Source organism: Trichomycterus rosablanca, chromosome 23, assembly GCF_030014385.1.
Source record: "Trichomycterus rosablanca isolate fTriRos1 chromosome 23, fTriRos1.hap1, whole genome shotgun sequence".
Classification (NCBI taxonomy): domain Eukaryota; kingdom Metazoa; phylum Chordata; class Actinopteri; order Siluriformes; family Trichomycteridae; genus Trichomycterus; species Trichomycterus rosablanca.
In genome coordinates, this window is record NC_086010.1 from 3,970,290 (window position 1) to 3,998,051 (window position 27,762).

At 40.3% G+C, this 27,762-nt stretch overlaps 3 protein-coding genes across 5 annotated transcripts; 2 read left to right on the top strand and 1 right to left on the bottom strand.

Moving 5' to 3' along the window:
* Positions 1 to 656: 656 nt before the first annotated feature.
* Positions 657 to 7,578, top strand: si:dkey-256h2.1 (uncharacterized protein LOC337520 homolog). Its single transcript, XM_062985684.1, has 12 exons — positions 657 to 1,189; positions 1,979 to 2,118; positions 2,221 to 2,396; positions 2,923 to 3,083; positions 3,207 to 3,347; positions 3,758 to 3,879; positions 4,442 to 4,610; positions 4,762 to 4,907; positions 5,889 to 6,013; positions 6,747 to 6,873; positions 6,956 to 7,089; positions 7,400 to 7,578. The coding sequence occupies exons 1-12, from the start codon at positions 744 to 746 to the stop codon at positions 7,517 to 7,519; spliced, it is 2,007 nt and encodes a 668-aa protein (XP_062841754.1). The 5' UTR covers positions 657 to 743; the 3' UTR covers positions 7,520 to 7,578.
* A 1,668-nt stretch (positions 7,579 to 9,246) lies between these two features.
* On the top strand, positions 9,247 to 19,124 carry mios (missing oocyte, meiosis regulator, homolog (Drosophila)). 2 transcript variants are annotated; one of them, XM_062985478.1, is made up of 11 exons: positions 9,247 to 9,309; positions 10,211 to 11,555; positions 12,016 to 12,114; positions 12,291 to 12,545; positions 12,748 to 12,917; positions 15,241 to 15,306; positions 15,390 to 15,548; positions 15,766 to 15,918; positions 16,315 to 16,519; positions 17,034 to 17,163; positions 17,386 to 19,124. In XM_062985478.1, exons 2-11 carry the CDS (start codon positions 10,247 to 10,249, stop codon positions 17,474 to 17,476), a joined length of 2,637 nt encoding a protein of 878 aa, XP_062841548.1. In that variant the 5' UTR covers positions 9,247 to 9,309; positions 10,211 to 10,246; the 3' UTR covers positions 17,477 to 19,124. The 2 variants fall into 2 exon arrangements, with proteins under 2 accessions (XP_062841548.1, XP_062841549.1); XM_062985479.1 differs by lacking the exon at positions 9,247 to 9,309 and having other exon boundaries at positions 10,202 to 11,555.
* Positions 19,075 to 25,768, bottom strand: ica1 (islet cell autoantigen 1). 2 transcript variants are annotated; one of them, XM_062985481.1, is made up of 13 exons: positions 25,700 to 25,768; positions 25,030 to 25,062; positions 24,771 to 24,942; positions 24,254 to 24,326; positions 23,690 to 23,813; positions 23,210 to 23,408; positions 22,893 to 23,018; positions 22,363 to 22,461; positions 21,701 to 21,795; positions 21,562 to 21,611; positions 20,766 to 21,008; positions 20,554 to 20,643; positions 19,075 to 20,013 (listed from the first exon to the last, which is right to left on the bottom strand). In XM_062985481.1, exons 2-13 carry the CDS (start codon positions 25,044 to 25,046, stop codon positions 19,892 to 19,894), a joined length of 1,410 nt encoding a protein of 469 aa, XP_062841551.1. In that variant the 5' UTR covers positions 25,047 to 25,062; positions 25,700 to 25,768; the 3' UTR covers positions 19,075 to 19,891. The 2 variants fall into 2 exon arrangements, with proteins under 2 accessions (XP_062841551.1, XP_062841550.1); XM_062985480.1 differs by having other exon boundaries at positions 21,701 to 21,798.
* Positions 25,769 to 27,762: the final 1,994 nt, after the last annotated feature.

Below are 27,762 nucleotides of genomic sequence, written 5' to 3' on the forward strand. Positions count from 1 at the left end.
GGGTTTTCTCCAGGAGCTCCGGTTTCCTCCCACAGTCCAAAGACAAGTAATGAGTAACTACCGTTCTTGTCATGAATGTAACCAAATTTTAAAACATGACGTTAAAATCCTAATAAACAAACGTACTGAACGGCACAGTGGCTTGGTGGGTAGCACTGTCGCTTGGGTACAATCCCCAGGTGGGCCGATCTGGGTTCGATCTGTGTGGAGTTTGCATGTTCTCCCTGTGTCTGCGTGGGTTTTCTCCAGGAGCTCCGGTTTCCTCCCACAGTCCAAAGACGTGCAAGTGAGGTGAACTGGAGATACAAAATTGTCCATGACTGTGTTTGACATTAAAAACTTGAACTAACGAATCTTGTGTAACCAGTAACTACCGTTCCTGTCATGAATGTAACCAAAGTGTAAAACATGAAGTTAAAATCCTAATAAATAGTAATAATAATAATATTTGGACTTGGCTTTGTACCAGGGGCTTGGTCATGTTGGAACAGAAAAGGATCTATGCCCAGACAAACCTGTTAGTGCTTGATATCAGCGGATCTGGCAACAGTAGGTTACAGTCTACAACATAAACAGCGGCTGTTTTGGGCTTCCGTAGGGCCACACCCACTTATATTCAATTAATACACGTGACTTAAGAACACAAGCACAATCTCCATCATGCGATCTTTCACTTTCACTATTTCTTGATCTGAGCGCAGTTGAACCGGGGAGGGTTCGAGGGCTTTTGGAGACCCCCCACCATGATTCCCTGCAGCCCTGTAGTTTATTTCATCCTGTCCTGTTCGACTGCTGTTATCAGTGCTGAACAATCCTTCTCCAGCTCCAAACTCCTGAGCACCGTGGAGGAACCTGCATCTGATCACATCCAGCCCAGCTTTATTAAGAACGATCCTCCTGGATTAGCAGGATTCGAACCCGGGGATCCTGCTTCAGAGTTCAGGGTTCGAACCCTGACCGGGGAGTTTGTTTATCCGCTCCGTGATAATAACAAATCCTCCGTGATTATTCACGCATTCACCAATAAATCCGCCTTCCTGGAGTGTCTGTGGACCTCAAACTCGTCTCTGTCGGACCTGGTGGAGCTCCTGCCTGTCAGTACTGAGCTTTTGTTTCTGTCTCTGGATGATGCAGCAGCTCAGCAGGCTGTGTGGATGAGAGAGCAGGTTTACCGAGCTGCTACTCACAGGTAAAGCTGGACAAGGGTTGGGAAAAAGTATTCAACCCCTGTAATACAGCTTAAAAGCATTATTCAAGACACTTATTTTTATCTATTAAATTGGTATGACCTTCCTATAGGGACGTTGTAGCCTAGTGGTGAAGGTACTGGACTAGTAATTAAAAGGTTGCTGGTTTAAGCCCCACCACTGCTGCAGGTTGCTGCTGTTGGACCCTTTAGCAAGGTCCTTAACCCTTAATTGCTTAGACTGCATACTGCGACAGTACTGTAAGTCGCTTTGGATAAAAGCGTCTGCTAAATGCAGAAAATGTACATGTAATCAGGAGGTTGCTGGTTCAAGCCCCACCACTGCTGCAGGTTGCTGCAGGTTGCACCTTGAGCAAGGTCCTCAACCCTCAATTGCTTAGACAATATACTGCCACAGTACTGTAAGTCGCTTTGGATTAAAGCGTATGCTAAAGGCTTAAAATGTAAATATTTCACTACAGCGGGTGACTTTTCTGTGCCCATATACCTTGGGACTAGAAAAACTATATTGACTACCCATTAAAAACATTAAAAACTGGTTATTTTCCAAGAAAAGAAAGAAAGAAAACCCAAGGTAACTGTCACCTTATGCTGAGAGGAAGTGTAATAATAGTGCATTTGTTAAAGCTTTATGTTTGGGCAGCATAATAAATCAGTCTTAAGTTTTCAGTGTTAGTGTCTTAGATATTCAACTTCAAATAGAATGAGATGAAAAAATCCCAAAATGCTGGTCAAACTGTTCTTTTAACATGTCCATTCTCACTTAACCAGGAATAAAGAAATTTTGTCCAGACTTCATTTCTCCCCCATTCCGGTCTATGCACTGGGGAACTGGATACCGAGAGTCTTTTACTCCTGGGGATGTGGTGGACACAACTGTGGCCTGGCTCAAGTTGTTTTCACTTCGCCAGGTAAGCGAGCTCTGTTTCGAACCCATGATATGACAGACAAACCCAAGTATCAGAAGGATTCATTTATTCACTGATTTGTATTTACTTTTTAATATATTTCAGCATGGAATGTGCCAGTTATTGCCAAGCGCCTGAATGCCAGGTATGACTGGCTGAACGGTCGCTGGGAGAAAAAGGACTACATTGTGGTGGACGCGGATAATGGCTGTGAACCCGTCCCTGCAGTTGCAGGTGCGGTGGCCTGGGTTTCTGAGAGTGGCTGCTCTTTCTTTACTAAGGTAAAATTTCTCTAGTTTTTCTCCATGTCTTGCTTATTGATTACAATCACCACATTGCCTGATTCCAATCACGAAAATGCCTCTTGTACTGTCTCCAGTCTACAGTTACAGCATTTACTAAAGAAAAGAAAAAGGCATACTGGTAATGTAAAGACAGATTTATATGCAAGTAAAGATAGTGTATGTTTCAGGATATCATTAAATATATTTCTACAGAGTGCAAGTACAAAATGTAAGTCATCAATTGTTGTTGAGAGATGGCAAGATACTCGGCTGCTCAATTAGCCTGAAAAAGTTACCAATTGGGTGCCAATACCAAGAACAGCCTTGATGCTGGTCCTCCTTGAGTCTTGAGGAATGATGTCAAGTGACATTCGTTTTATTTACTTATTTATTTTTCTTTTAATTGGTCAACCATTTGTATACAAGCTTGTTCGTGTTTCGTAGAAATGCGTAGATTTCAGAAATAAATTTAGCATAACGTCTCCATTGCAGATACCACATCTGAACAATCAATTTCCCTCAGATTAAAACCATGGCCGAGTCCAAAGCCGTTGGAGTGCTGGTTTATGCCGTGCCTGGTAACCCTATCCAGGATATGAACTGTGTTGCGGAGGAGTGTAATACCACCCTTAACATCCCTGCTTCTATGTTGCACTTCGAGCCAGATGTAATGCAGGCCTTGACGTAAGTGTGATAAAAGTGTAGATGTTTCAGTTTTCCTGTTACTGCCTTCTGTTGTTTTTATGTTGTGTTGTGTATTTACTGAAGCCGTGTTTTAGTTCTGTCTGGTTGTGTTTGTATGATCAGAGCAGGGAAGCCGGTGAATGTATCGTTCCAGCTCACTCCATCACCAAACTTCTTCATTGCGATCGATCAGCAGGGAGCGCTGGCTGAGATGGGCTGGTTCCTCTACCCCACTTTTCGCTTCATCAGTTGGCAGGCTCAGTGGTATGTCTTCTCTAGTACGGGTATTTAAACTGTAATTGTGACATGGCTGTTTTCCTGTGCATGGAGCAAGGTCCATAAAGACATTGTTTGACAAGTTTGGTGGAGGAACTCAAGTTGCCTTCACAGAGACCTGACCTTAACCACACTGAACATTTTGAACTGGAATGTAAATTGTGAGCCAGGCTTTCTTGACCACCATCAGTACTTGACCTTGCAAGGATATAAATGTCAACAGGCTGAATCTTTTGGAAAGCCTTGCAGAAATGCTCAGGCTTTTGGAAGCAACTTCATATGAATGCACGTGGTTTGAAATGGGAATTCCCCTATAGTGTATATAACCACATACTAAGTGTTTATATAGACAAACATGTCCAACTAAAATAACTATTTAAAATCCATTTTTGTGGCAGGTTTAATTTTCACGAGGACTTGCTGGAGCGTGTTAATGCTCCTGCCACTGTGGTGCCAGTGTTGGATAATGTAAAGATGCAGGGGGAGGCAGGTGCCCAGGCGGTGGTGGAGATACCCTCAGGTACGCTGTGCACCAAGTACACTACTCAGCCAGGAATTCACCCTGGACCATCACACACACCTAAGGACAGTACTAAACTGGAACTAAATTCTTGGTACTAATTTGTAGGTGATTGAGTTTGTATATGAATCGGAATTCACATTTAATATTTCTGTTAAATTGAGATTTTGTTCTAAAGTACAAAGACACCCTTTCTAATTATTAAGCTCAGGCGTTTAAGTCACACCCATTACAAACAGATGTATAAAACAAGTGTTATAATCCCTAACTTTGTGGCATTAGTTTGGGGAAGGGCCTGTTCATCATAACTGTGCCAACTTTATTGTGATTAGTCTTTTTCATCCCACATTAGTGCTTAACCACACAAAATGCTTTTTTGACTGGATGGGCACAAATTTCCTCTGATGCACTCCAGAACCGTGTGGAAAGCCTTCTCAGAACAAATAGTGGTGTTGGCACTGGTTTAACAAGCTCATGATTGGGTGTCCATAAACCTTTGGCCATATAGTGGAATACACTTCTACAGTGCTTAATAATAAAGGTTGTTTTTCCACATTGTCAGAACTGTTTATGTATGATGTGCTGGAGGTGGACGCGGCTCTGTCCTGTCCCGGTCGCAGGGACGAATCCTGCGCTCACTGGGATCACACGGTACAGCTGTTCATCTGTTGTGATCTCTCCAGTTCATACTGCAACCAGGAGCTGGGACGCTGGATCACAGCCTTCCGCAGGTACTCAACCACTCATGTCACTCTAAACCCAAGGATCATCATGTTTCCCCCAGTTTTACATCATGCACTGTTTAGGAGCTGCATCTTGTATTTTATCTCTGAATGCCATCGAATTAATTGATAGTTGGTAGTCATGTTCGTGTTTGTACAGAGGCACTGGTCGCTGGCTGACGGATGTATCACCCCTCCTCCCGCTACTGAATGGGAAGCGATGTGCACTGACCATGAAGACTGTTCCATGGGCAATGCCATGGATAGCCTCCCTCAACCTGCGCTTCAGCCACAGCAACCAGTCAGGTCAGAACAACCTCACAGTGGAATATGAAACTTGATCAGAATAACTAATCCCACACTGCCGTGACAACATGTACTCGGCCATGAGCTAAAAACAATGGTACGTAATCAGTGCTCAGTCCTAATGACTGTTAATTTATTTTCATGAATAAATCGGTAAACCAGTGGTTCTCAAACGATTTGAAGCAAAATAATTGTCTTAAATACTACAATCTAAATGTTAAGGATATTGGGCAAACATACAGTATGATTATGTTTTTTCCCTGGATGCTTTATTACTTATTACTATTTGAGAAGCACCTATTGGATCTGGGTTGTAAAATGCTCAGTTATATATGTGTAGCAGGCAGAAGATCCTCCACAGAAAAAAACATGTAACTGTCCTCTACATCTGTGACACTGTTTTATTTATAACTTTTTAAAATCTACTAAACATTAATGTGAACTCCCTATAATTCGAGTGACGCAGCGCTCTAATGTGCTAGCCCACTACTAAGATTTCAAGTTTTAAGGCTTGTCTAGGTCAGGACGAGAGTGGTGCATGCGGCAAAGGGGGTTACAGTTAAGGAATTGGAAACAATCTGTTGATGCATGCTCAATAATCCAGGTACACAAATCCACAAAGTTGAATCAGTTCATCTGGACACAAGTTTGTTGTAGAGATACGTTTCATCACTCAATCCGAATGACGTCTTCAGTGAGTGACGAAACGTATCTCTACAACAAACTTGTGTCCAGATGAACTGATTCAACTTTGTGGAATTGGAAACAACTTCATTGGGAGTTCATTTATTTAAGAAACCAGCCAAAAATAATTGTTATAGCAACTATGACTCCGGTAGCTCAGTGGTTAAGGTACTGGATTAGTAATCAGATGGTTGCCAGTTAAAGCCCCAGCATCACCAAGTGGCCACTGTTGGACCCCTGAGCCAGGCCATTAACCTTTAATTGTTTGAAGTCTCTTTTTGCGTGTTTTTTGTACAGGAAACCTTTCAGATAGACTTTACCCTTTCACACTGACATCACTGTACAACGGAGGAACATTCGACAAGGACTACAACACCAGATACCATGAGATCAAGTTCATTATTCCTGCTTCAACTAAGAAGGTACGGAGGAGCAGACAATACAAGCTGTCATTGCAGTGGCAAGGAGGTGAATCCCAGCCAGAGACATGGCCAGATGCATTTGTAGAGTGCCCGACCATTAAGACCATCACTCTGAGACTCTCAGGGGTGGTTGGCTAGCATGTTAGATTGCATTCAAAAATTGACTTAGCAGTCAGTATGTCGTCTCAATGTAAACACACATTACACACACTGAATTACATTTTTAGAATTTTTTACCAATCTACATTTAATCACAAATAATAATGAAGTGAAAACGTGTTTTAAGTTTGTCAAATATTTATTAAAAATCACCATTCTGGATTCACCAAACTGCACCTTTTATTTGAATGGTAGTATTCAATAACGTTTATGTGGACACCTGCCCATGACGTAGCTGGATGTTCTTTACCAAAACCGTGGACATTAATGGAACCCCCTTTCTGGATGGGAGGGCTTCTATAGTGTGTAGAGTATTTCTGCCCATTAAGTCAAAAGTGCATTTGTGAGGTTCAGCACTGATGTTGGATAGTCTTACTCACAATCAAGATACCAATTCCAAGTCAGGACTTGCAACTAGCTAATTTATTTTACAAAGCTGTGTGCAGCTGAAAGTCCTGATCTCTAAAATTTGGAAGTGTTTTTTATATAGTGTTGCTGTCTGAGAGATTTAATGGGTACTTTGTTATTTGTAGCTTTGTCACAGTGCTACATAACTTCTTTATTTGTTTTGCAGGTGGAGCTGTACGCTGTTATTACGGGACACGGCAGTGATGATAACAACTGTGGTGAATTCTGTGTGACGTCACATTTTTTCCTCATCAACGGCATCCACAACAACTCCCTCACCTTCGACTCAGCGGGTGAGCGTCTCACTTAAAGAAATTGTTTGGCCGACATTTAGATGGTGTGGTTTGGTTTAAAGTATGATTTGAATTCGTTCAGGATCAGCGTTGGGCTGCACTGAGCATGTGGATAAGGGAGCAGTCCCTAATGAGCATGGCACATGGCTGTACGGGCGTGGTGGCTGGTGCGATGGGCTGCAGGTCGACCCGTGGAAAGTCGATATCACTCCACAGGTACAGAAATGTATTTAAATGTATTCACTTTATGATCTGCTTATTTTATACTACTGATTTGTACTGATGCATAGGGAAACACAACTGGGAAAAGGGGTGATTTGAGTGCTTTGAGGAATTATTTCCACTTGATCCCATTTCTAAAAAAAAAATGCCAAAGACTGTACCAATGATGTCATTATGTCTGTATCAAGCAAGGGGAAACACTTAAATATGTTCCTCAGTAACTTTTGTTATGAAAAACAATTCAGTTTTATAAAAGTAACATTTCACTGTTCCAATGTTCTCATGATGTATTTTTGTTGTACAGCTGGATATGGAGGGTCCGAACACAATCCTCTATTTTGGACTCTTTGAGGGACGGAACCCCAGTCCGTCCAGAGACCCCGGCTACATCATCATGTACTCCTATCTTGTTTTTTATAAGTAATCAAGATTGTTGTTGCACTGTACGTGAAATTGACATGATTAAAATGTTTATTTTTGAAATCTGTTTTAGCATTGTTTATTTTTAAGGCAGTGTTTGAGAAGGTTCTTTACTACATGTTATGTAGAAAGTAGTAAGTTGTTTATTTTCAATTTATTTCATTTGTTGCAGACAAAAGCTGTCATTGTTTGAGTTCCCAGAAACTAGAACAAAAAATGACAGCAAAAAGGCCAGGGGTAGAAGGCAATCGGGGAGGTTGTCAAGATTGTGTGCCAGACTAACAAACAGAAAATCAGAGGACTTAGCCCAGAGCTGAGTCCGAGCTACGGTTATAAACATTTTTAACGTTTGATTAGCCTCAGAGAAGGATTTGAAGTGCAGATTAAAGAGAACCGCACTTTCTGTCAATCTGCACTTCCACCACCTCTACCTCTACTTTAGAACTAGTTTGAACGAAATTATCCTGGACCAGTATTAGATTTGGTGAAACAGTGTTATGTAAGTGCTGTGTGAGTCTCTACAGCTCTGGAGTGTCTGTAAAATACCACTGATCCTGCAAACTGTTTTTGTACTTGAATATACAATAACTTTAAATTTTATGCCTGCAACGTATGTCAAACGTATTTTTGGGATTACCATTGTTACTAAATTATTACATTAATATTTAAATTATTTATTAGTAATTAATTTAGGTGATAAATTGTATTTTAAAAATGTAATTTATAAATCTGTTTACTCATAGTTTGTTAGACCAGACACACAAGCCAATAACATAAATGACTGTTATATATATATATATATATATATATATATATATATATATATATAATTTTGTATCTCCAATTCACCTCTGTGGACTGTGGGAGGAAACTGGAGCTCCACAGACATGGGGAGAACATGCAAACTCCATACAGAAAGGACCCAGACCACCCTACCTGTAGGTCCTGGGTTTGATCCCCAGGTGGGGCGGTCTGGGTCCTTTCTGTGTGGAGTTTGCATGTTCTCCCCGTGTCTGTGGAGCTCCACAGAGGTGAATTGGAGATACAACATTGTCCATGACTGTTTGACATTAAACGTGTAAACTGATGAATCTTGTGTAACCAGTAACTATCATTTGATGTCATAAATGTAATCAGTGTGTAACCAAACATGACCTTAAAATCCTTTATATATATATATATATATATATATATATATATATATATATATATATATATATATATATATATATATATATATATATATATATATATATATATATATATATATATATATATCTCTCTCTCTCTCTCTCTCTCTCTCTCTCTCTCTCTCTCTCTCTCTCTCTCTCTCTCTAGAGAGAGAGAGAGAGAGAGAGAGAGAGAGAGAGAGAGAGAGAGATGATATAGACAGACATACAGATAGATAGATAGATATAGAGACAGACAGACAGATAGATATAGATAGATAGATAGATAGATAGATAGATAGATAGAGAGACAGACAGACAGATAGATAGATAGATATAGACAGACAGATAGATAGATAGATATAGAGACAGACAGACAGATAGATAGATATAGAGACAGACAGACAGATAGATAGATAGATACAGACAGACAGATAGATAGATAGACAGACAGACAGATAGATATATACTGTAGATAGACAGACCGATAGATAGATAGATTCACTGCATAGTTTGTGTTTAAACGACGGTGACTTTTATTGTGAAAGTCGGTGTGTGTAATGGTAACCGGTGAGCTCTCTCCCAGCGCGGCTGTAAACTTCAGCATTATCCTACACACTGAAGTGTAAGTTTTATATTTTATTTAAATTATTCCTTCTATCTGTTTCATTTATTTCAGTAAGTAACATATTACGTTTATTAAATATGAGTTTTGAACCAAATTAGGAAAGATATTAATGTGAAGTTTGTAAAAGTGGTAGAGGTGTTAGCCGCTTAGCTAATTTACACACACGCCTGTAAACATGAATATAACAACAGTGTGACTTTAGCATAACATTAGCACTGATGCTAATTTCCTCTCATATTATTCTAATCACAATCACATACGAATCAATCAAGCATAATGTATTAATTTGTAGGTAGAAGAGACAGATTAATGTTGTAAATTACATTAGATCACATTATAACGTAAGTTATATTAGCTGTTTAGTCTCTTATAGGATTCCCAGGATCTCTGAACCTATTTCCACACCTGTATAGGGCGGCACGGTGGCTAAGTCGCCTCACAGCAAGAAGGTCCTGGGTTTGATCTACAGGTGGGGCGGTCCGGGTCCAAATTCCTGTGTGGAATTTGCATGTTCTCCCCCTGTCTGCGTGGGTCATCCGGGAGCTCCGGTTTCCTCCCACAGTCCAAAAACATGCAGTTAGGGTAATTGGAGACACTAAAGTGCCCTATAGAGGTGTGTGTGTGTGTGTGTGTGTGTGTGTGTGTGTGTGTGTGTGTGTGTGTGTGTGTGTGTGTGTGTGTGTGTGTGTGTGTGTGTGTGTCAGCCCTGTGATGGACTGGCGCCCCGTCCAGGGTGTTTCTGTGTGCCTTGCGCCCATTGAAAAGCTGGGATCCAGCACCATACCCCCCCCTACTCCACGCGACCCTGATTAGATAAGCGGATAAGAAAGCGAGTGACAAATAAATTTAATACGTTATCATTCATGTTGGCCTAAAAAGCACTGTGAATTCTTTGTAGCTCATCAGAAGGACTGCAGCAGCCAGCGCCTTAGTGATGATGAACGCTTCCAAGCCAGACATCCTGTGGTCTCCGCATCATGCGGACCGTTTTGTGATCTGCGACTCGGAGCTAAGTCTGTACCGAATTGGGGCTGTTGGTACCTCGGAGGCCAAGGCTGGTGCTCTTCCTTTATCTGAGGAGACGGCAGCCACACTGCTGGCCATTAACTCGGACACGCCGTATATGAAATGTGTCGCCTGGTACCCGAAACATGAGCCGGAGTGTTTGCTCGCCGTCGGCCAGGCGAACGGCCGAATTGTGCTCACCAGTCTCGGACAGAGCCACAACTCGAAGTGCAAGGAGCTTATGGGGAAGGAGTTTGTTCCCAAACATGCACGGCAGTGTAATACACTGGCGTGGAACCCAGTGGACAGCAACTGGCTCGCCGCAGGACTAGATAAGCATCGAGCCGACTTCTCGGTATTGATATGGGACATCAGCAGTAAATTCTCTCCAGAGGCCGTACCAGCTGAGAAGCTCCGTTTATCTACAGATGTGGAATCTGGCATGGTGGTGACAAAGCCTCTGTATGAGCTAGGTCAAAACGATGCATGCTTGTCCCTCTGCTGGCTTGCTCGTGACCACCCGAAGCTTTTGCTGGCTGGCATGCATCGTAACCTGGCCATTTTTGACCTGCGCAATACAAGCCAGAAGACTTTTGTAAACACCAAAGCTGTACAGGGTGTTGCAGTGGACCCACACTTCCCAGAGCGCGTGGCATCCTTCTTTGAAGGACAGGTGGCCATCTGGGACATTCGGCGCTTCGAGAAGCCAACATTCACTTTGCCAGAACAGGCCAAACCTTTGACTAAAGTGGCATGGTGCCCTACGAGGACTGGTCTGTTGGCTACGTTAACACGTGACGCCAATGTGGTGCGCCTCTATGACATGCAGCACGCACCCACGGGGCCCGTCGGCTCAGATGAGAGTGAGCCCACGGTAATCGAACGGGGCGTGCAGCCATGCGGCGTTGCTGACAGTGTCATCAGCAGCTTCGCCTGGCACCCGTCTGTTCAAAACCGCATGGTGGTGGTGGCGCCCAACCGAGCGATGAGAGACTTCACGGTGTTCGAGCGCATCTCTCTGGCCTGGAGCTCCACAACGTCGCTGATGTGGGCGTGCGGGCGGCACCTGTACGAGTGCACCGAGGACACGGGGGACGCTGGCGAGAAAGACATTGCCACCAAGATGATGGAGCGTGCTCAGTCACGTTACGGCCACGACACTGTTCAGGTGTGGAGGAATCACCTGCTGGCTGGTGGGAACGACCCGCAGATCAGGTCCCTCTGGTACACCCTGCATTATATCCTTTACATGCCATTAAGTGGTAAAGAATGATCCGAATCATCTATTGGAAGTTAGAAGATAATATAAATCTGACACACTATTTACATTTGTATGCAAAAGTTTGGGCACCCCGGGCAAATTACATACAGTAATACTGGGAGAGTGGAGGGCTAGTGGCTAGAGCTTTGGGCTATCAGAAGATTGTGAGTTTGAATCCCACCTCTGCAGTGCAGACACTGTTAAGACATTGTTATTATCACAAATAATAAGGAAAAATAATGTTTAGGTCCAGGGTTTAAACCTCATTGGTGCAGTCAGCTGGCCACGTGTCTAGACATGTGGGGGACGGAGGGGGTTGTTGGGGGATATCTGCAGCTCTGTGATGGATTGGCACACTGTCCGGGGTATTCCTGCCTTACGGTTTATTGAAATAAACTGAAAAAAACACATGTTAAAGTTTCCTATGTTAGAATCACTCATGCAGCAGTACACAGATGACCTGGAACAGAGGCAACAGGGAAGCAAACATCTCCTGATCTATTCAGGCATCAAGAACATCGTCAAATCCAGCTCTGGTGAGAACTTTAACTGTATTTAGACCTTATTGCTACACACCGATCACTGGTGAGCCCCCATGGCTTTTGTTTCTGGATGCAAGTACCAAACCTGCACTGTTCATTTAACCCTAAAGTTATTAGTAGTTTTACTTTGTTTAAAAGTCATGAGACAAGGCCAAACCTTTTTTTTGCAGGCACTATGGAGTCACGGCACTGCTGGAAGGGATCGGAAAGGCCCACCGATGTGGCGCAGTACCACAGCGAGGAGCGCAGTCTGGCCCTGCAGCTGTGTGGCTGGATCAGCCGAGGGCCAGATGTGGACGTCGAGCCTTTTCTCAGATCCCTGGAGCAGGAAGGCGAGTGGGAGCGGGCCGCCTCTGTGGCCCTGTTCAATCTCGATATCCGCCGTGCCATTCAGATCCTCAACAAAGGCGCCTCGGCAGAGAAAGGTACAGAGCATGGTCACACTGCACTGGGAGGTCTACATACTGACTGTTGGGTTTATATAGCTTATATATTGCTTATATGTATATTTCACATATATATTTAATCAGCCCCTAAATATACGTAGAAGTGGCAGTAAGAGGAATGAAATACACTCGATAGATTAGATACTACGTAGGATTCAGTGTGTGCTGTCATTCTCTGCAGGCGATCTGAACCTGAACGTGGTGGCCATGGCTCTGTCGGGCTATACAGATGAGAAGACGTCTCTGTGGAGGGAAATGTGCAGCTCTCTTCGGCTTCAGCTGAAGAAACCTTACCTATGTGTGATGTTCGCCTTCCTCACCAGTGAACCTGGGGCGTACGATGCCGTGCTGGTATGTAATGAATCATCTATGGGCTCAGCTGTGTTCCAGCAGGACCTAATTCATAGTAGACATCTTCTATTATTATTATTATTATTATTAATTTTGATAGGTTGGATTACTGTTCTTCTGTTCTATGTACTTTTTAATGGGTGCAGTCAGGCTAGCCCTATTTACATGGAAACAGAGAAGTCACCTGCTGCACTCCGTTATATGTACTAGGAATTAGTTGAGAGGCTGTGCCACAAACTATAAGGACATTGTACAATTTTCTATACCACCAGATTAATCATCTAAATTGACCCAGGAGTATTTCTAGAAAGCTCACTCTAAACTTCTGAACTCGAATGCATGTTTTTGGGGCGATAAAGTGCCACAGAAAAGAAGAGTTATAAAAATAATCAAAATCTAAGGCTGTCATAAAATACCCTGTTCCTTACAAGTCAAGTCAAGTCAAATGTATTGATATACTTTTTACAGTGGACATTGCCTCAAAGCAACTTTACAGAATCCAGGACCAACAGACCAAAAACCCCTATTGATCAAGTCGAGGGCATCAAGTCTCTGTATGTACAGATTTAAAAATTCTGGTACCTTGTACCTGTATCTGGCTGCCTTCATCTTATTATTGATTGTATTATTGTTGTTGATCTTAGGTTTCAGCTAATCTCATAATTATGGTAATAAAATTGCATATTTACACTCTTATCCTGGTGCTTGAGTGGTGCAGTTGTAAAATAAGTAGGGCTGTCAAACGATTAAAATTTTTAATCGCGATTAATCTCAGAATTTCATATAGTTAATCGCGATTAATCGCATTAAAAAAAATCTGTGTAAATGTTATAGAAAACAAGGATTTTTAAGTGAAATGTTACAATTAAAATGGTGAACACATTTTATGCTAAATGTACTGATGTTAAAAACTGCTGGGACAAGAGAAAACTGTAAGGGAGTTTTATTCACTCACATACTAGGCAGTAAATGTCAGATTGTAGGTTAGAATTTCTCCATCAGCAAACATTGTAGATCAGCGGTGCTTTAGGTGGGATAAGGCGTAGTTATTGTATCAGACTTGTCTGTGGTTGTATCGTGACGATGGTTTGATGGACGTTTCTACACGAAGTGAGTGTGTTTTGACCCTTTGGGGCTTCCATAGTTCATGAACTAACGTGCTCGACTCAGCTTTCCGGTATTCGGTACAGAAGAAGAAGTTAATTAAGTGTAATAAAGTGTTCTGCTCCCGACAACTTGTGAATATAGCGTGTATTTATTTCTTTATTATGCAAGTACATCACTACCACGATCGGTTACATTATGTTAACAAACCGCAAATGAAAAACGGTGGCAAGTCCGACATTAAAACGTTTGTTCTACCAGTCAAGTGTCAACATGAACTAGAATTTGCGTTAATGGCACTAATTTTTTTAATCGCGTTAAATTGAGGTCGCGTTAATGCGTTATTATCGCGTTAACTTCGACAGCCCTAAAAATAAGCTAGCCCACTGCCGCTGAGATCTGCGGTTCGAATCTCGGTGATGCCGTCGGCCGATCTGGCGTCTACGCAGACATGATTGGCTATATCTGGAATGGATTGCAGGGTATTTCTAAATTGCACACAGTGTTTCCTGGTGGAACTGGTCACCGCAGCGCTGACCAGGATAGAACGCTTGATAAAAATGAAACAAATAAAATTAAAATTAAAAAAATGATTAAATAAAAAAAAAAAAAAAAAAAAAAAAAAGGGCACGTGTTAACTTGCGCTTGTTTGAACAGGCTAGTTATCGGGAGGTTCACTTGTAGGTTTTTTCTAAGCATTTATTTTGGCATTCTATTCTATTCTATTTTATTCTATTCTATTCTATTCTAGTGCTACTCAGGAAATAATCTGTTGCAAAACTGTGCTAAATCAGGCATGCAGATCAAAATTATCCACTGTAGTGACCCTTATATTCGGGAGCACGGGGCAGCACGGTGGCTCAGTGGGTAGCACTGTCGCCTCACAGCAAGAAGGGCCTGGGTTCGATTCCCAGGCGGAGCGGTCTGGGTCTTTTGTGGAGTTTGCATGTTCTCCCCGTGTCTGTGTGGGTTTCCTCTGGGAGCTGGGAGTTTCCTCCCACAGTCCAAAGACGTGCAAGTGATGCTCTGTCATGAATGTTCCCAAAGTGTGTAAAACATGATGGGAAAATCCTAATAAATAAATAATAAATAAATATTTGGGAGCATGTGAACAACTAATTTTTTTTTTTTTACAAATTCTTGTCACTGTTTTACACAAAATCACATTTAAAAATGCAACTGCACAATCAGTCCAATTTTACGTGTTGTTTTTCAACAGTACGAGAGTCGTGTGGCTGTTCGGGACCGAGTGGCCTTCGCCTGTATGTTCCTCAATGATAATCAGGTAAATCTCATTTCACTCCATTTCATTGAGACATGTTTTTTGCCCAGGCTCTTCATGTTTGTTATCGTTCATCTATTTTTCAGCTGCCTCGTTACATTGATAAGCTGAGCAGCGAGATGAAGAACGCAGGAAATTTGGAGGGAATTCTGTTGACGGGACTGACAAAGGATGGCGTAGATCTGATGGAGAGTTACGTAGATCATACGGGAGATGTACAGACGGCCAGTTTCTGCATGCTCAGGGTGAGATCAGCATTCACGTTTGCCTTGAAAGTCCATTTACATTAGTCTGTCTTTTCTACCTAAATTGAACATCAGTGACCACATGCTCTACTGCGCCATGTTTTTATTAAATTTAGTTTTAGCATGAATAGTTCTCTGTCGTACGTAAACTAGCCCAGTCATGTATAAAATAAATCTTCTGGTTGATTGTGGTAGGTGTGTTTGTGTTTGCACTCAGGGTTCGAGTCCTGAAGTGGTGAAAGATGCTCGAGTGCAGTGCTGGATTGAAAACTACCGAAACCTGCTGGACGCCTGGAGATTCTGGCACAAACGGGCCGAATTTGACATCCACAGGAGCAAGCTGGACCCCAGCTCCAAACCCCTCGCGCAGGTCAGTGGTCCCACATACAACGTACAGACTGCAGAACCACTTAGTGGACAGTATATGACTGAGAACGTCTACGTGTTATTTATCTACATAACCCTCTGATTACTGATTACTAGTCCAGTATCCTAACTGCTGAGCTACCACTGTCCAAGTCATATAAATGATTTACTGTTTTAATATGGAACCCCAATCCTGTCACCTAAAGAAGGAAAAATACAACAGTACACTGAAACTTTGCCAGGTCTTGCATTTTCTGTGGCTTGATTACTGCGTTCTCTTCATGATGCCACCTATTGGACCGAATGTCAATGTTAATATACCTCAATCAGAAAATATATAATGAATCTAAAAGTGTCATCAACGCCTCATCCATAACTTTTATCTCCCCTCCTTGTTTAGGTGTTTGTGAGCTGTAACTTCTGTGGGAAATCCATATCGTTCAGCTGCTCAGCCATGCCCCACCAGGGCCGTGGCTTCAGCCAGTATGGAGTCAGCGGTTCGCCCACCAAGTCAAAGGTCACCAGCTGTCCGGGCTGCCGAAAGCCACTTCCACGCTGCGCCCTCTGTCTCATGAACATGGGAACGCCGATGACCTCTTGTACAGGTACATTAATAGATTTTTTTTTTGTTCCCAGAAATAAAATGACGGGACAGTGCTTGGACTTTCTGCTCTCTAAATGATCCAATAAAGGTTTAGCGGTTACAAGTGGGTAATTTTGGGGATTGTGGACACTGTAGAGAGCGCTGCTTCTGTTGCTGCAAAGTTGAAAGCCTATAATTTTCTTTATAGAATTGATTTATTACACCTCACCTGTTAGCAGCTGTTGTGGCCGAAACAAATTAATTCAGTAATTACAAGGGGTGTCCCAATACTTTCGTATATATAGTGTAGAAATGCTAGTTTGCAGAAGGTGACTAATTTAAGTATCCAAGTGCATTATACTCCTGGTCAAACATAGAATTCAAGGCTGGTCATGTGGGCATTATGTTCATTGTGATCTAAAGGTGATAAAGACTAATATCCCATTTAAAATCTTAAAACATGAACTTTATTATACAGTAGTGCTTCTTGCTTTTATAAAAATATGAAGTATAACGTCAGGTTTTGTTACCGTCAGGTACGGGAAAGTCTGATGAGAAAGTCGACATCCTGAGAGATAAGAAGCTCGCGCAGTTTAACAACTGGTTTACTTGGTGTCACAACTGTCGGCATGGAGGTCACGCTGGCCACATGCTTAGCTGGTTTAGGTAAGCACGGTCAGATTACATCCATATATGCATGAAAAGATGTGTTGGGGGGGACCTGTGGGGTTCTTTTTAATTGATAAATGGGTAAAAGTGTATCTGTGTGGTTGGTATAGCTCCTAAAATAATCAATGAATGTATGTTATCAGATGGGTGTACCTAATAAAGTGCCCGGTGAGTGTAAGTATATTCATAATTGATTGGTTCTGTGTGTCTTCAATACAGAGATCACAGTGAGTGTCCGGTCTCGGCCTGTACCTGTAAATGCATGCAGCTGGACACCACAGGTAACCTGGTGCCCTCAGACACCGTGTAATACCAGAGCTGCGGAAACAATCCACTCCACTGCTCACAACACCGGTCACCGGTCCCTAAACGTGGATGCCCATCTGGTGTCATGTTGGACTGGTCCGTCGTATGCCCGTGATGGGCTGTGTGCATCTACCTCCTCAGGTCCTGCGTCTTGATGTGCTGAATCATGTGAAGAGCTCATTGTGAGGCTGAAGAAGGGAAAGATCAGCTACTGGCTGATCTGAATAAAACACCTCGGTTTAGTTTGGCCAAAAATGACATTTAAACACGTTTTCTGTTACCACAAATTTACTTGATTAGCCAATGTTTGGTTTTGCAGTTTACATGTTCAATTATGTTTGAGCTTTTAGGATTCTCTATTAGGATTGTACCCTTTAAAAAAAACATTAAGTGAGTGGCAGTTCTGGGGCAAAAAAAACCAGCATGTTGATGAGGGGCCAGTAGAGAATGGCCCGACTGGTTTTAACGGACCGGAAGACTAAAGTAACTTGAAAAAACACTGTTCACCACCATGTGGTCAAAAGAAAAAGCAAACACAGGTTCCTTTACATTTTACTGGTTCCTTTTTACACACATTCATAATAAAAGCCAACAGCCACTGGTTAACCTATTGTACAGAGCATAGGTAACATGAAACCATACAGTATGAATAAAGGCCATCAGCGTCAACTGTCCACCTTATTTATAACCAGTTAAGGCTTCTGAGCAGTTCTATGCTTCCAACTTGGTGATAACAGTTTGGTAACAACCCTGTTCCAGCATGACTGTCAAAGCAAGGTACTTATTTATTTATTGGTTAGTTATCTAGGGTCGTTTTATACAACACAGGTAGTTACAGGTTAGACATGATTCACAGTTTTGTATCTCCAATTCACGACTTTGTACTGTGGGTCGAAACCCACACAGACACAGGGAGAACATGCAAACTCCACACAGAAAGGATAACTTCATCTGGGAATCGAACCCAGAACTTTCTCGCTTTAAGGTGACGGTGCTACCCAACGAGCCATTGTGCTGCCCTGTTGAGGTCCATAAAGACATGGTTCGATGTGATGGAATTGAATCCTGACCTCAGTCCCAATTATCCTCAATTCTGAGCCAGGCCTTCTCGTCCAACACTAGCACCTTAGTTTATACTTTATAAATGCTGTTTCAACTAAACGGGTACAAATTCCCAGACACAGTCTAAAATCTTGTGGAAAGCCTTTGAAGACGAGCGAGTTTGTTTTAAACACATGGCCAAATCGTCATTCCACATTATTATTCATAACAGATTTAATATTTACTGCAGTCCACAGTGGAATACGTTTCGTATTTGTGCTGTAGCACCAATAATGTAGGTTCTATGACTCGGTAGTTTTACACACAGTATCCACACTGGTGGCTAATTTCTAATCATTGGTGTAATTTAATTATATGATTACAATAATTAGCTAGTGCTGTACTTACGTATTTCGGCCAGTGTGAGAATACTATAAGACTGTAGTACTGATAACAGTTGCTCTGTTTCTGTACTTAACACATTTGGTCCACATTAAGATCTGATAGTGTTTGCTGAAAGGTATTTGTAATTTGTTTGTGTAAAGGAAACACACACATTGCTTAGTAGTTGATTTTTTTTTATTCACAATAAAATGCAAGTTTTCTATCCACACTTGTTTCTTTTCATAAATAAATAAGAGTTATTTGCTGATATTTATGACGTATATATTTGAGTTTATTTAGCAGAGTGCCCATTTATCCAATAAATATTTGATGTGTGTATGGTCGCCTTAACAGGCACCCTTTGTTATACTAGCATTACTATTTGCAACTATCTTTTTTATTAATTATACAAATATGTAAGAATAAATATGAATAAATACATGTTGTATTTTTATATAAATTCTTTGCTCATTCCACACATGCAGAACAACCCTAATCCTGTTTTAAACTGTCAAAGAATTAGCACCAAATAAAGCCAGCTGATGCGCTGGTTCAGGTCAGTGGTGTAGCAATACATCATAAGGATGCACAACATTTTCTCTTGACAACACTGAGCCCACAAAGGGAAACCCTGAATGAGCCTGGTTGCCAGGTTTAGATCTGCAAAAGCCACACACACCTCATTTCAAAAGTACTTCATAACTTTGAGTAATATGCCCAGAATTCTGGTTTAATAAAAAAAATCTTGGGAGCCAGCTACATCTCGGGTAACCTCATGCAGTGTCCAGACGGCAAGGTTGAAACCTGCTGCTGTAGGGTTACTGGTAAATAGATGAAACATTTAATGCTGTTAATCAGAACTTTGGCTGCTCAGCTTTGTGATCGGGTTGTATTCAGACACACATGCAAACCACTTTGAATAAAAACAAATATTAAACATGTTTATGTCCAGTGTGCAGAAGGAAGTAAAAAGATGCTTAAATATTGAAGGCTGTTATGCAGTAAAGAGCTTGTGTTCCTCATCCGCTCTCCCGATCGCATCTGGGTTGGTGAGAGGATCCAAATCAGCAAACAGGTTAAACCAAGCAAAGCGTTCCTTCACACTTTCAGAGGTGTCTGTACATCACACACACACACACACACACACACACACACACACACACACACACACACACACACACACACACACACACACACACACACACAACAACAATACACTCAGAGAAAAGTCTAAAAGTATACATTTTGTACAAATAGCTGAAGTCTTCTAATCATTTTTAACCTACTATGCATCCTTAGTACAAAATCTGTTGGGATGGCACTAAAATCACCAGTTGTAGTTAATAAATCATTAACCAGGATCAGGAGGCCCATGCCACTAAGCAAAATGATATAAACACTATAAATATGTGTAAGTGGGGTGGCCAATAGATTGGAGTCCTGCTTGATTTTAGGGAAACTGGACCCACTGTGGGCCTGGCTAGGGCACAGTGGTGGTAAAATGAGAAGAAATGTCTTATTAAGCCTTTTTTGTGATGACAACATTAGTAAAAACTAAACACTCCTAATAAAACACAAATGTTTGGCCTTCGGATGTCTATAAATATAAATATGAATGTAAGATGAATGAAGAGAATCAGAAGTTCTGTTTGGTACCTTTTGCTGCTGGTTTGGATTTGCTCTGATTGCCTCCAGCGGTCTGATCGCTTAACTCGGCCGCACCTTGTGGATTTTCCATCATCCAGCCTGGATTAAGAGTGACAGTCATGTGATCATAAAATGTAGGCCACACTGTAAACCAGGCTTGACCTCTAAACACCACACAGAGTAATAAATGAGTGTTTCTATGTAACACACATGAACTTTACCTGACATAGCAGTCTGCAGGTTGTTCATATTCTGGTCAAGCAGTTGTGACGGAAGGAAAAACGAAGCTTCCTGCTCTTCAGGTTGAGCGTCCAGCGCTGCAGGCTCATCGTCGCCGAATATGTCCCTCCACTGCTGGGAGAAGTCACTCTCCTCCATGGAGCTGGAGCCCAGGATTTCACTGAGCATGCTCAAATCATCTTTCTCCTGACTGTTGCTGCCACAGTGTTTTTCCTCAGTGGCTCCTGAACACACACATGAAAGCTGCATTATTCCTATATTTTAATATAAAATGGACAGCGTGGATTACAAGCACTGTTATACAGTAATAAATATTTTGGTGCCCTGACGCTAACAATGCTGTAAAAGTATTTTAAGCAAATTATAGCTCTGTGCTTTCCATTAAAATAAATATGTAGAAAATATCAGTGTCCTTAATTTTTGTATAAATCATTCATAAATTAAGATTTTGCTCAGTTTTGGCATTATAAAACCAGCTGATTTTTAGAATTATGATTATGTAACCCATAAATACATATTCTGCATAACAGAACTCACACTTGTAATTGCTTATAATATTAAAAGAGTTAAAAATGACTATAAACAAAAATAATGTAGTTCATTTTTCACTTCTTACTATTTTGCAGTATATAATCTTAGTTGAAAGGTCTGCTCATAAATAAGGTAGTATAATGTACAGAAAACCATTATTTAGACGTGGTGGTCCGGTCTAAACAAAAGTCTCAATACCAGAATACTTCAATAGTGACGCCTACACAATACAACAGTTAACTGTACCTGACTGAGTCGTGTCCTTCTTAACGCCCGTATCGTCTATAGAAATGAGCCTATCAGATATGAAAGAGTTCCATTAGCATGCTAAGGAAAATCATTGTTTGTATTTAGTAGGAAATGATTAGAAGAAAATTTCTCATACGTTTCTTCTGTGGTTGGACTTGTTCCTTCTTCTGCTGGTTTCACTTTGTTTTTCTTCTTTGTTTGTTTCTTTGATCCCTGATCGACTCCTTTATTCTGCTGCATATAACAAAAAAAAAGTCAGATTGACAAGGACACTGAATGCAAAATGTATTTTAATTGCTTATACAAGTACATGCAGCTGTTAGGGACATTTATGTCAAATCAGTTATAGGATTTAAATGATTTCTGCAACTCTTAATGTTCTGTGACTAAATAATTTAAACACACACAAAAAAAAAACCTAAATCTTTAACGTGGATCAGAAATATGACAAAGATGACTGGGTCAAAAATATAAACACACTTAGTATTTGCTTGTATGTCCTGTTTTTATAGCAATTAAAACCAAATTCCAAAATCAGTTTTCAATTGGCTTCTTATTTTTCTGGAACCCCAAGACAAAACAAAAAAAAACAAAAGCATTTCGACCCCTATTGTACCCCTTATCAGCCCTACATATACAAACTTAATTATAAAATTAGCAAGCTTCCACGAGCTGAGAGATACAGAGCACACACATTATGGTTTACACTGTTTGTGTTTATTTTATTCTACTTATTATACTTCATATTGCACATTGTGGTCCAGAAAATAACTGTAAATATTGCTGCTGTTTACTGACCTTATGTGCTGACAGTTCATACAGCTGGCAGCCCCTGAAGCTCTCGTGAATGGCAGCCATAGTGTGAGATGTTTTCTCCCAGAAATGTAACAGTGTGGTCTGAAGATCAGAAAAAGATAAAAGGACTGATAATAATCACGTCTGTAACCCCAAATATAAACAGATTTAGAGTGTAAACACATTCTTCATAGTTATATTTACAGTTTTTAAATTGGGGACTACACGATCACCTTTGAGCTCCTGCTTTCTCCCAATTTAATCATATCCGATTCCCCATTATGCTCACAACCCTCGTCACATGCATGTTGGGTGAGGACAGCCACAGGCGAAAACGCCCCCACTTCATGAGTGCCTATCCCTCCATTACACATGCCAGCTGCATCATGAAGCCATAAACACATTGTAAGTGTAGAACACATGGTCTCTCTCTTTCCATCTCAGCCAAGTGTTTACACACAGGTGGGTAGAAATCCTACAACAGGCAGCAAAACACGATTGGAATTCAGATTATTTTACATTAAACAACATACCTGGTAGTTGGTGAGGACGTGAGAGAGCAGGTTACATCGACTGGCTCCCAGTAGATCAACCTTCTGACAAACATCATTTCTCAGCTTATCAAAGCTGGTTTTGGTAAGACGTACCTGAGCCTGAACCTGCACAAACCACAGTCACAGTTAATAAGAAATAATGTGTCTTGGACGGGTGCAGTATGTTTCCATTTCTAATACATTTATTTAGCACATGGATGGCTGGTGGCACAGCAGGTACTGCGAGACCAGGGTCTTGTGTGAATGTATTGATGTACTAGCTCTACAGATCTCCTCTAGCTGTTGCTGTGACTGACCTTTCTAAACCTCTCCATCTGTTTGTGTGTATCTGGATCCAGTTCCTGTGATACATCCTTCATCCAGAGCAGAGCACCGCGGTACTCGGTCCTGGCCTGTTCCATCCTATTTACAGTGAGCCATGTATCTGAGATTGCTCTGTAGCGGAATGTCTCCACCTCCTGGTACAGGCGGCACAGTGGCACACGCAATGCCAGCCTATGGAAGTGAGAAGTGTTAGCATGACTGATTCTAACGTACATGCTAATGAGGACAAGTAAATAAGATCTGGAGCTTAATTAATGTGCATTATTAGATTACATTACATACATATTATTTGTTTTGAATTTTGATGTCCAGAAAAAAGAGAAAGACTTGATATTATTTGTTTACATGTGTAATAATAACAAAACAATTTTTATCAGCATGTAATGTTCTTAACTTCCTGCATGGTCTGTTACCAAATAGCAGAACGTACAGTATCTAAACTCATCACAGACCTTTGTTGGGCCGAGATACAGAGAGCTTTTCCGGTGGCCTGCATGATCTTCCCTGCTCGGCTTTTATCCTGAGAACCCTGTGAGCGCAAGAACCGACCCAATTCGTTCTCCTCCTGAGACAGAACTAAAGAAAAAACAGTAATGAGTTGCTGTGCCACCCCAGATCCTAGCACTTTATTCAGCAGAGGAAATAGTTAAATGGAATCATTACTGGACTGTCCAGGTGAAGTTCATGTCAATCTTAGACTTGAATTGAGAGCCAAATGACAATTTTATTTGTATTTATAGCTACTCATCTATTAAAATGTCAAACCTTGCAATTACTGCTATACCATCTACTGTACTTTCCGTTCATGCTTGCAAAATACTGGATTCAAACTTAAACTAAATCAAAATCAGACAAAGCTTTATTTTTTTTTTTTACAAATATATATTTACAAATAAAGAGTCATTCAAATAATAATTTAAGTAATAACATTAAAAAAATATTCATTGACGTACCTCCAGATAAAACAGGTTTGTAAAATAAACAAATATTCAGTTTAATTGTGTAGATATTCTTACCACAGATCCTCCTTTGGTACTGCTCTATTACTTTAAGAAGCTCCATGCATGTTCTTTGCACTGAGTGAAACACCTAAAGTGGGTAAAACATTTTTTGTAAGTTATGAGCCTTAATAGGGTGTGTTGTTAAGATGCATAACTGGAAAAAATAGTTAAAAAATACAATAAATAAAATAAAAAGTGGCATGTGCAAAACATACAGCATATTTATTATTGTACTAGAACAAGAATAGTTCCCATTTAATAGCTAAGGTGTTTCTTTAACTAAAATAACCCATCTTTACTGCTTTAGTTATTGTGACAAGACTAAACCAATAAACATTTATGTAATATAGAAAAACTGGACAGCAAGTAAGACGCTAACTCAACCTCTTGTATATATTATTACTTTATATATGAGATAATTTGCTGAACATACAACAGATAGAATTAGTACAGTCATTGAGAGCCCCTGTCTGGTTCAAGTCCCTTTGGAATCATCTTAACTCCTTCTTTTAAGCAATTAAATGATTCTTACCTCTAGTTTGGCATCAAGGTCTGCGTCTGATGCCACCACATGCTCGTCTTCTTTCTTGCCCGTGACTTTGATCAGTGTTTGTTTGGTTTTCCAGTACTTCTGCTGAAACTTGTTTACGACAGATGAGTCTTGATTTTGTACAAAACGATCAAAATAATCACGAGCAAAGCCACTGACAAAACAAATAAAAAGATTATTTAGAACCTTATGTTTCTATTATTGAGGATATTGTTAGCCATCTGTAATTATTAATACTTACTAGTGTCCCCCGTCCATGTTGTCAGTTGATGATCTAATGAGAAATAAAAAAGAGCAGTAGTAAGATAGGCAAAGACACAATCAAGCAAATAAATCCTGACATACATAACAATATATACAGTAACTGTTGCAAGTACAGTAACAAGTACAGTTTCATTACATTATTTAGAAATTGTTTTGTTCTTTTATCCGTGCATGCAACATTCATACAGTCAACTCAAGGTGTACTGGTATTATTAGTAAAAAAACAAACATATGAGGTCAGTTTGCTTAATTTACTCTCACAATATTAAGGAATCATTCCTTTATTTACACCTGATGAGCATCTGCGCATGCGCAAATTCAACCACCGAGGCCTCTGGTTATTATTGATGCTTTTAAAATCTAATATTAAATTCAGCATCTGCACAAACACAACTACACCCAGAAAACAAAACCACGAAATAATAACACGATTAAAACACCATTCATAAAAGTATTAGCATAAGAAGAGAATCTAAATAGTACAAATGTTTATATCTATTTAATAATATAGGGTTGATTATTATTGCAGCGTCCGCCTCCTCTGTTTTACATAAACACGCTTTATCTGTCTGTAAAACCAGCATTTTGACGCCTTATTATTACTGACACACTGTAACACTTATAAATAATGTGCAAATGTATCTTACCTTTGCGTTATTGTTTAAAACAGGATGAATAAACCAGTTTTAGTTTATTATTGATCTCCTCTCAGTCACGCTTCAAACCCCTGGACAGAGAGCGCCATGACGTCACAATGACTCACTATCGAATCGGTTCCTTCTGAACCGAATCTGACACACGAGTGAAGCCACAGGTTTGCCAATGTTGGCAATTAAGATGCTTTGATTTATTTTGCTTCTTTGCTTTTTATTTTAATTTTAAAAAGCACTATAAACTTATTATAGAAATCTGATTCTTTTCTTTTTAAAATGTACAGTTGAACATAAAACTGTCACATACAAAAAGTTATTTATTAGGATTTTAACATCATGTTTTACTCACTTGGGTTATGTTCATGACAGGAGAGGTAGTTATTCAATGTCAAACACAGTCATGGACAATTTGTATCTACAGTTCACCTCATTTGCACGTCTTTAGACTGTGGGAGGAAACCGGAGCTTCTGGAGGAAAGCCACGCAGGCACAGGGAGAACATGCAAACTCAACACAGAAAGGACCTGGACCTGGATCTTGTCTAGTCATGTGCATCTCTTACAAGTTCATAAACTTAAATCTTAACTTTATTATCAGCCACAGTCTAAAAAACACTATTTAGATAAAACATGGTAACAAGAAGTGTGTAAATTTATTTAAAAATCTACAGTTTGTGCTTTTCAAGTGTTGAATAAAGGGGATGGTTTTTCTATTTTAATGGAATGCTGTTCAGTTTTGACAGCATTGAATCAGTCAAGCAGGGCTGTATTTTGTAAATATACTGAGTCTTTATCACACAAATGGAGGTTCTTTAATTGCAATTAATTTATATGTAATTTAGACTGTACTTGTACATGTGGTGGAAATGTACCTGAAGTAAGAACACAAGACTTGAACGTACTCAAATTGTTTATTAATCACTCAGAATGGTATGAGTCTCTTACCAATGTCAGACAAGCAAATGAGTTTATAAAAACAAATACAGAAAGTTATATATTATAATTATTATATAGTGAAAGACAAACAATATAGCATGTAACATTCTTTATTGAATTGCACCCTGTATAATATAAGTTTTAGTCAACAAATATTGTCGTAATCACCCAAATATTATCATATCATCAGCCCTGAAATGACAATCAGTGAAGTGTTCCCAGTGTTTCCGTAAGCACTGGACCCAGTGCAACCCTGACCAATATGAAGCAGTTAATAAACGAGTAAATAAAAGGCACAGAAAGTACCACAGTACAGGACAGTGGTTAAAAGTATAATAAAAACTCAGTAAAAAAGAACTGAGGTGTTCCTCTAAAGATTCAAAATGCTGACATATCGACTGGGTGAAATACCAGATGCCATATTCAAAATATTATAATTGTGTGAGTTTTCATCACCTTCCATTCATGTCAAAGGATATTTGTCATTTTAAATATTTTTAACATTTCTTCAGCATCATAGGAGACAGCTGTGCAGATGGTGCATCAAGGAAAAAAACACTTACCGAGAAGAATTTCAGACAGGGTGGCTGACGTGGTGTGATAAAGAACAGATTTGCTTCTAAATGACGTGCAGGGGTGTGAAAGTGTCCATTTGAAAAGATGTTCAGTATGATGTCTTTTTTAATGTTCTTGAACGTTACCCAAAATTAGCTCTTCTCTCTGATTGAATCTGTCTGTCATTAAAGACAGACCATTTCAATTTATTTTCATTTAAAAATAACTCATGTTAATGCCGGTGTGTTAAGTGTTTCATTTCTGGTTGCTTCCAACAGTGTCATGAAAACCATTCCACTAACACACAGCACAGAAAAGTCACCAGCTATAGTCAAACATAATCACTGATAAATTAGGAGGCCATGCCTTCATCACCACGTCCATAAACCTCATCTTTGGCGTCCTTCTCTTCCTCCCACATGGCGGCTCAATACTCAGCACCCTTGTTCAGGTGGAACTCTCATCCCTTCTCTGCACATGCTCAAACCATCTCAATTTCTCCTCCCTAACATAATAAACCCACATTAAAATAAATAAAATTTGTATTTTGCATTTTGTGCAGGGGGA

Bases quoted from the DNA above. Each gene is read 5' to 3' on its own strand.
- ica1 (XM_062985480.1), bottom strand. The intron at 23,409-23,689 runs GTCTGTGATGAG...TCACTTCCATAG, and splicing joins TGTATCTCGGCCCAACAAAG to GCTGGCATTGCGTGTGCCAC. The intron at 21,009-21,561 runs GTACAGTTAACT...GTGTGTGTTCAG, and splicing joins GAAGGACACGACTCAGTCAG to GAGCCACTGAGGAAAAACAC.
- si:dkey-256h2.1 (XM_062985684.1), top strand. From the start codon at position 744: ATGATTCCCTGCAGCCCTGTAGTTTATTTCATCCTGTCCTGTTCGACT. The intron at 1,190-1,978 runs GTAAAGCTGGAC...TCACTTAACCAG, and splicing joins TACCGAGCTGCTACTCACAG to GAATAAAGAAATTTTGTCCA. The intron at 6,874-6,955 runs GTGAGCGTCTCA...GAATTCGTTCAG, and splicing joins CCTCACCTTCGACTCAGCGG to GATCAGCGTTGGGCTGCACT.
- mios (XM_062985478.1), top strand. From the start codon at position 10,247: ATGATGAACGCTTCCAAGCCAGACATCCTGTGGTCTCCGCATCATGCG. The intron at 15,919-16,314 runs GTCAGTGGTCCC...CTCCTTGTTTAG, and splicing joins GCTCCAAACCCCTCGCGCAG to GTGTTTGTGAGCTGTAACTT. The intron at 17,164-17,385 runs GTAAGCACGGTC...TCTTCAATACAG, and splicing joins CACATGCTTAGCTGGTTTAG to AGATCACAGTGAGTGTCCGG.